General features: G+C 46.0%; 1 protein-coding gene across 1 annotated transcript; it reads left to right on the top strand.

Moving 5' to 3' along the window:
- Positions 1–414: 414 nt before the first annotated feature.
- On the top strand, positions 415–2,825 carry LOC112547932 (taste receptor type 2 member 40-like). The gene is made up of 2 exons (XM_025191446.1): positions 415–478; positions 2,068–2,825. The coding sequence occupies exons 1-2, from the start codon at positions 415–417 to the stop codon at positions 2,823–2,825; spliced, it is 822 nt and encodes a 273-aa protein (XP_025047231.1).
- The last annotated feature ends 5,737 nt before the right edge of the window (positions 2,826–8,562 follow it).

Below are 8,562 nucleotides of genomic sequence, written 5' to 3'. Positions count from 1 at the left end.
TGGTGGTCTATAGCAGACCCCCACTGCAACATCACCCTTGTTGCTCCCACCTCCATAATTCTATGTTGGACCCTGACCCCTTTCCATGGCTCTCCCCCACCTCATTCCTACATTTCATAGATTTCATAGACATCAGCAGCTGGAAGAGACCTCATGAGAACATCGGGTCCAGCCCCTTCCCCAAAGGGCAGGAAGTCAGCTCGGGGCAGGTGACCCCAGCAAAATAGATATCCAAATGCATCCTGAACATGTCCACAGTAGGTGCAGAGGATATTTAAGCATTAAGGACAGAAAACTGAAATAGTCCAGACCCCTCGTCTTGGCACTTTTCTGTGTGGGAGATGCAGGTTTGAATCCCCTTGCATGTGGAAGTAATTGTATTCAGGCACCGCGGTCTGGGAAGTGCTCTACTCAATGGGCTATTACACAATTGCCACCATCAGCTTAAAAAAACCTGCCCGCTGGATTGACCCAAAAGGTACTCTGGAGACCAAGGGACACCTCCAGTTCCACCAGGCCCACAAGGGAGGCCTTCAAGAAGCCCTCCAGTAAGCTAAATATGAATACAATTAAATCTTAAGAAGTAAACTTAACAATAGAGCACTGCGAACAGATAAGGAATAAGACATTCAAGTGATGAATAACAGAAGTTCAAATTTATGAAGTGCAATACTAGTGAAGTTAGCACATAAAAATGAAATGTATAATTTCTAAGTCCTGAAATCCTAAGAATCACCAAAAGGTAGCCAGCCTGTTAGGATAACCTTAAGAGATTAACTTGTGAAGATGCAAAGCTCCCAGAGCGTGTGGAGATGGCAACCTCACAAAAGACCACTCCAGGGGTTAACAACTCCCTGTTATTATCAGGGTATCGCTAACATGAAGCCATAGTAATACTAATATGGTAAGTGGGATATCTAAACATAGATCGAATAGTATCATTTGTGGTCAGACTAGCTCAGAGATGAAAAATCCTCTATTTCTAAAATTATCCCCACTTAGGGCCTGATTCTACGATTCTCCCATCCCTTTAAATTGCTTCTTAACCAAGTTTATGCTAGATTGACCTCCCTTACTCTTACCACTCATCCTTATTACTCCCAAAGTTTGCAGCTGATCCATGAGCGGTCTATGGGACTGGCCTACTAGAGGCCAGAAATGCCTATAACACGTCATGTCTGAAGCAAGAGTACTAGATTTGTGCACGTCTTTTTGCCTCAGACCAGCACAGCTATCAAATACATCCCTAATGTCCAGAGAGAAGCAGGAGTTCAGAAACACCCCTAGACTCAGCAGTTCCTACTAGCTGGCTCTACGTATCTTCCTCCAAAACATGCGGGGTTTTCAAAATCATCCTGTGGGGGTATCTTGCTCTCCTCATTGACTGTATCCTAGGACTAAGCATGTAACCCCATTTATTTGAATCACCTCACTGTGACCAGTTGCCAGAGGTACCTCTCTGAAGTTCAAGATTGACCTCTGCCCTGCAAAAAGCTTCTAAAGGGCAAGAACAAAAGGTGATCTGGACAGGATTTGGCATCATTCTGCCATGAACCAAAGCCATCCTCAAAAACGACCTTACCACAGCTCTGTACACAGTCATTACAATGGAAATGCAAATGTCCATGAGCAATACTGATACTAAGTAAACTAATGCTCCACACATTTACATTCCTATGTAAAAACCTACTTCATGAGAAGAAACGCGCGTCTGATGCTTTTATTTGCTGGACTGCATAAAGCCAGGGTTTCTATACATGCAATACAGACCAAAGGGCAGTGCATCCGCCAACCCCATTCCAGCAGCGCAGCGTTGCGCGCCGACTTGTTTTTTCAGAAGAGATTTTCTGAACATGTTCTGAGATGGAAGGTAACAGAGGCAACTTTTCAGAAGGCAATATCTGGGAGCCAGATATCTCTGTCGTAATAACTCTACTCTTTGAGACTTTTCTCGGGATCTCACTAAATGCTTTCATTATAGCTGTGAACTGCATTGATTGGGTCAAAAAGAGACGCCTTTCCACAAGTGCATTCTCATTTTCAGCAGGATTTGCCTATTGTTCACAGAAGATGCAGAGATCGTTTCTTCAACATTTAATCCTTCGTTTTATAACAGCAAGTCCGGATACTTCATGTTTGCCGGTCTGGCTTGGTTCCTGAGCACATCCAACCTGTTCTTCGCTGCCTGCTTATCTGTTTATTACTGTGTGAAAATTGCAAACTTCAGCTGCTGTTTCTTCATCACGCTGAAACGAAAAATCTCCCAGTTCATGCCATGGTTGCTGCTGGTCTCAGTGATGATTTCCTTACTCAGCAGCCTCCCTACCTTCGTGGCCATTTATAACATCTCAGATAATAGCTGCAACTCCAGCTGCTCACAAAACCACACAGGAGACAATGTCACACAAGACAGAATTCTTTTGGACACGAATATTGTCGTTTGCTTTGGCTTTTCTATAGGTTTCACCATATTATGCATCTCAGCTGTTCTCTTACTCTTCTCACTCTGGAGACACATTCGACATGTGCAAGGGAGCTCAGCTGGTGCCGGGAAGCCTAGCATGGAAGCACATGTGAAAGCAGTGAAAATGGTAATGTGGCTCTTATTCATCAATGTTATTCACTTCCTAGTTTGGTTAAGCAGCATTACATTTGCAGTTTCAGCAACTATTTTTGTGCAACATTTTCTTCTTCAGGTTACAATTTTTGGTCCATTGATCCATGCTCTTGTACTGATTCTCAGCATTCCCAAATTGAAACAGGCACTGGCCAGGATCCTGCACTATGTAAAGTGCAAGGGCTGTGCAAAAGAGGGAATACCTTAAAACCTTCCTCGGTCCCTCGGATGGAGACCATGAGACCCAAACGCTTTTATAAAAAAAGAATCATTTAACATAGAAGACAAATGTCCTGCTAATGCAAAAGGGCACGGAGCTTTTAGACTTTCATCTACACTTAAGAGAAGATTCAGACAAATTAAATGAGCTACACTGGAAGATATATATATGACACCCTCGTTTACATCCTCATTCTTGTACGTCTGTGAACACGTGCCTTAGTCTGCTCTTTTGAAAGCCTCATATCTCCATGGAGAAAGCCAGAAAATAGACTTAAACTCTCAGGATACAAAGTTCTGTCTGCCGTAATGTAATCTGAAAGCATTTTGTATTGCCAGAGGGACATGGAGACGTTTGTGAGTGCTTCACACAGCCAGTTTTTCACATTTCACCATCTCTGCAAGACTGCACGTCACAAGTGAAATATCCAGCAAGGTGTTTTATGGCACAATCAGATGAACATCCCAGAGAAGAGATGGCAGTCTCACTTCCCCGAGGCAATTCAACATGATCTGGACTCTCCCCTAGAAAATCATAGCAAACAACTAATCATTGAGACGCGATAGAGCACAGCATGATACGCAAAGGAAATTAGTCAAGGCACCGCCGAGCATTTGGTAAGTGCAGTGGACACTTACATAAAATCAGAGAATCATAGAAAACGAGGGCTGGAAGGGACCTCAGGAGGTCACATCTAGTCCAACCTCCCGCTCAAAACAGGACCAGCCCCAGCTAGACCATCCCAGCCACGGCTTTATCAAGCTGAGCCTTAAAAACCTCCAAGGATGGAGATTCAAACACCTCTTTAGGTAACGCGTTCCAATTCTTCATCACCCTTTCCCTGGGAAAGCTTTTCCTAATATCCAACCTAAACTTCCCCTGCCGCAATGTGAGACCATTGCTCCTCGTTCTTGCATCTGCCACCACTAAAAACAGTCCAGCTCCATGCCCTTTGAAACCACCCTTTACATAGCTAAAGCTGTTATCAAATCCCCACCTCAGGCTTCTCTTCTCCAGACTAAACAAGCCCAGTTCCTCAGCTTCTCCTCATAAGTCAAATGCCCCAGCCAGCTAACCATTTCAGTTAGCCTCTGCTGGACTCTCCCCAACTTGTCCACATCCATTCTTTATTGCGGAGCCCAAAACTGGACACAGTGCTCCGGATGTGGCCTCACCAGTGCAGAGTAAGAGGGAAAAATCACTTCCCTTGATCTGCTGGCAACACTCCTATTAAAGCAGTGCTGTTAGCCTTCTTGGCACCAAGGGCACGCTGTCGGCTCACATTCAGTTTGTTGTCCACTGTAACCCCCTGGACTTTTTCTGCAGAGCGGCTGCTTAGCCAGTCCCATGTCTGTACTGCTCCATGGGACTCTTCCATCTTAAGTGCAGGACCTTGCACTTGTCCTTGTTGAACGACATGAGATTTCTTTTGGCCCAATCCTCCAATTTGTCTCGGTCACCCTGAATCCCAGCCCTACCCTCCAGTGTATCTGCTACTCCCCCAGCTCGGTGTCATCCACAAACCTGCTGAGGGTACAATTCATCCCATCTTCCTCTCTTCTTCCATGCCATCTTCCAGACAATGAACGAAAATATTGAACATAATTCCCTGCTGATTTGTCCACTTGTCTAACTAGCAGGAAGAGCCATGTGTTGTATTCCCAAGCCAGCCTGAGCAAATTCAGGTCCCCATTTCTCACTCCCCGGAGAGAGACTTCACCAATAGGCTAGGGACTGTGGCTTGAAAAGATGTATCTCTTCTTCCATGCCATCTTCCAGACAATGAACGAAAATATTGAACATAATTCCCTGCTGATTTGTCCACTTGTCTAACTAGCAGGAAGAGCCATGTGTTGTATTCCCAAGCCAGCCTGAGCAAATTCAGGTCCCCATTTCTCACTCCCCGGAGAGAGACTTCACCAATAGGCTAGGGACTGTGGCTTGAAAAGATGTATCACAAAGGGCTTCTTCCTTGATATTCGGTGCTATGTCAGCATGCATAGCATCTATGTCTGTCTCAGCGGCACCTAAACATTGGCATCGGAAAAGTCATCTTAGAATCGAAGCCCCCTTTTGAATACAGTATTACATCTATGTCTGTCTCAGCGGCACCTAAACATTGGCATCGGAAAAGTCATCTTAGAATTGAAGCCCCCTTTTGAATACAGTTTTACCTCCTAAGTTCAGCCCGTTTGAATACAGTTTAAACTCCTAAGTTCAGCCCTTCGAAGCATGTGTGTGACTCCCATTGACAGAAATCTGCCTAAAGGAGCAGAATTTCACTCTAATTGTTTTTGTTAACCATGTTCCTGTGATCCCATTATAAGTCTGTATAACCATATAAATGTCACAGCCCTTTCTGTGAGACGCAAGGATTTCTTGGTTTCCAACCCACTATTGCAGCAACTAAATGCTCAGGATAGAGTTAAACAAGTTTTTGAATGCAAGGTGTGCTAGTTTCTCATGTAGTCTTGTAGTTTCTTGTTCCTATGTGTTCCACAGTTAAAGGTATGTCTGCATTAATTCATACAAAAAGGCATTGAGGTTCTCAAGTTAGTCCAGCAGGAACTAGCTCAAGTAGTGAGAGACGTGCATCTCTGCCATGGCTCATTAATTCTGCTTAGAAACAGAATATATTGCTCTATGCATCCTGTATACTGTTAAGGAAATATATAACCTTCGATAGGGTCCTCACAAGTAAATTTGAGAAAATAAAATGCACTTGTCTAGGCAATGCCAACAAAAAACAGAACTTGGCAAGGTAGAAAAATCTCTGACTTTTGACTTGTGACTTTTTAGTTGTGATCTATTTTGCAAGTTGCTTTGGTGGATTTTATGCCAAGAACAGCACAGGGGGATTAACACCTAGCGGTGGTAAACCTGTTCTGCAAGCCAAGGCTTTTCTAAGAAGGAAGCCAGATCGGTGCTAAATGGACTCAGAAAGTTCTGGGAATATGTGGCTTAAGTAAAAATAGTGTGTGGGTTTGTGTGAGATAACATAGTTTGAATCTATGTTGCAAAACCTCTCCAATAAAAGATTGTTTCTCTGTATATGTATAGTGATTATTAGCATTATTTGTATGGAGGGGCCTGTACAGGGGAGCATGTTACCACAAATTATTTTCTCCTAAATTACAGATAAGACAAAAAACACATAAACATAAAATTCAACAACACCAAATACGAGGCTCTGACTCACAAAATATATAATGCATGAAGGTGCAAATTAACTCTTTGAGGGACACCAAGGTCCAGACTGCTCTGGAGACGTGGCTGTGCCCCAGTGCCAAGGAGAGGGAGAAGATCCCCAGTGCCCTTCGGCCACACTCGACCCAGGCAGAATATCTCCTGAGGGAGAAATCCTCCAAAACCCAGGCAGTCCAGCCCTTCAGGCTTTCTCTCCAGAGGCCAGTCTCTCAGAGCGGGGCGGGGAAGATCCCTCCTCCTCTGTGGGAATCCCCTTCCCCAGTAATTCATGCCTCCATGGCACTGGGGGTCCTCCTCTCCCCAGGTGGGTCACCTCCTCTCTCACCGAGGCTCCAGCTGCCTTGGGCTCTCTCTGGGCTGCCAGCCTGCTCAGGGCTCTGTTAACCATCGCGTGCACCAAGGGCTCTTCCCTTTTGCTCGGGTTTCACAGGCCGCCTTGTGTGGCTCAAGGATCTCGGTCCCTTCCCAGACCCTCCATGCAATGCTTTTGCACTGCTTCCTGGCCCTGTGCTATTGGTTGGAGACCCGAGCAGCTCCCAGGGTCTCAGTCGCCTCCTGGACCCAGTGTGAACTAGCTGTGTACCGCTGCCTGGCCTCATGCCAAGAGCTGGAGACCCAAGCCACCTCAAGCAACTCCCAAGGACTCAGTCACCTTCTGGACCTGGCACGCACCGTCCATGCCTGGAGTTCCTGGCCTCGTGCCCGGGGTTGGAGACCCAAGCCACCTCAAGCAGCTCCCAGGGTCTCACTCCATGCACTGCTTGTGCACCGAGTGCCTGGCCTGAGGCCGGGGGTTGGAGACCTGAGATACCTCATGCACCTCCCGGGGTCTCACCCCGTGCACTGATTTGTGCACTGACACCGTGCTCCTCAGTGACAGGGCGAAAGACACGGCCACTCACTGCTCCCACTGCGCAAAGAGGGTGTCAGGCGCTTCAGGGCAACAGCTCTGCCCCCGCCGGCCAGCTGTTCTTATTGCCTGATCTCTTCTCCGGCGCCTGTTGCAGCCGCCCATGTACAAGGCATGCTGCTCTTCTTACACCCTCCACGGGCTCCGCCCCCTGGATTACAAATGGACCAATCAGGAATAGGCAGAAGGTAGTCCCCAACCAGGTCTGAACTCTTGTCCTCACGTCAGGTATGGGAGGGGCAAGCCTCTCCCAGCCATCGTCTGATTGGTAGGAATCCTCCCCCAATCATTGGAAGTCTATAGCAGACCCACACCACGACATCACGCTTGTTGCTCTCACCTCTATGATTCTATGTTGGACCCTGACCCTTCTCCATGGCTCTCCCCCCCCTCACACCTTTCCTACATTTCATAGATTTCATAGACATTAGCGGCTAGGAGGGATCTCATGAGAATATCAGGTCCAGCCCCTTCCCCAAAGGGCAGGAAGTCAGCTCGGGGCAGATGACCCCAGCAAGATAGACATCCAAATACTTTCTGAACATGTCCAAAGTAGGTGCAGAGGACATTTAAGCATTCAGGACAGAAAACAAAAATAGTCCAGACCCCTGGTCTGGGCACCCTTCTGGGTGGGAGATGCAAGTTTGAATCCCCTCGCATGTGGAGGGAATTGAATGTAGGCACCGCGGTCTTGGAAGTGCTCTACTCAGTGGGCTATTATACAACTGCCACCATCAGCTTAAAAAAACCCGAGCACTGTATTGATCCAAGAGGTAGTCTGGGGACCAAGCGAGGCCTCCAGTTCCCCCACCCCGCAAGGGAGGCCTTCAAGAAGCCCTCCAGTAAGCTAAATGACTGAATAAAATTAAATCTTAAGATGTAATCGTAACAATAGAGCACTGCGAACAGATAAGGAATAAGACATTCAAGTGATGAATAACAGAAGTTCATATTTATGAAGTGCAATACTGGTGAAGTTAATACATAAAAAAGAAACATAAAATTGCTAAGTCCTGAAATCCTATGAATCACCAAAAGGTAACCAGCCTGTTAGGAAAAACTTTAGAGATTAACTTGTGAAGATGCAAAGTTCCCAGAGCGTGTGGAGATGGCAACCTCACAAAAGACCGCTCCAGGTTTTATCAACCTCGTGTTGTTATCAATGTATCGCTAACATGAAGCCCTAGTAATACTAATATGGTAAGTGGGATATCTAAACATAGACCAAACACTATCACTTTGCAGTCAGACTAGTTCAGAGATGAAAAATCCCCTATTTCTAAAATTCTCCCCACTTAGGGCCTGATTCTACGATTGTCCCATCTATTGCCACTTCTATGATTCTCTTGCCTAAGATGTTTTCTCACTTCTTGCCATTGCCTTTAATTCCACTGTCCTTTAAATTGCTTCTTAGCCTAGCTTATGCAAGCTTGGCCTAACTAACTCTTATACTTCATCCTCATTACTCCCAAAAGTTTGCAGCTGCTGAGTGAGCAGTCTATGGGACTGGCCTGCTACAGGAAAGAAATGCCTAAGAGACATCATCTCTGAATCTAGAGTTGTGCATGTCACTTGGTCTCAGACCAGCACAGCTATCAAATACATCCC

The sequence above is a fragment of the Alligator sinensis genome, unplaced genomic scaffold (genome assembly GCF_000455745.1).
Source record: "Alligator sinensis unplaced genomic scaffold, ASM45574v1 scaffold1666_1, whole genome shotgun sequence".
NCBI classification, from domain to species: domain Eukaryota; kingdom Metazoa; phylum Chordata; order Crocodylia; family Alligatoridae; genus Alligator; species Alligator sinensis.
The sequence above is the reverse complement of the archived record's forward strand: the minus strand, read 5'-3'. Positions and strand labels throughout refer to the sequence as shown.

Excerpts from the sequence above, each read along its gene's own strand:
- LOC112547932 (XM_025191446.1), top strand. The coding sequence starts at position 415 with ATGGGCTATTACACAATTGCCACCATCAGCTTAAAAAAACCTGCCCGC. Across the intron at positions 479-2,067 it reads CCGCTGGATTGACCCAAAAG|AAGATGCAGAGATCGTTTCT; the intron begins GTACTCTGGAGA and ends TATTGTTCACAG.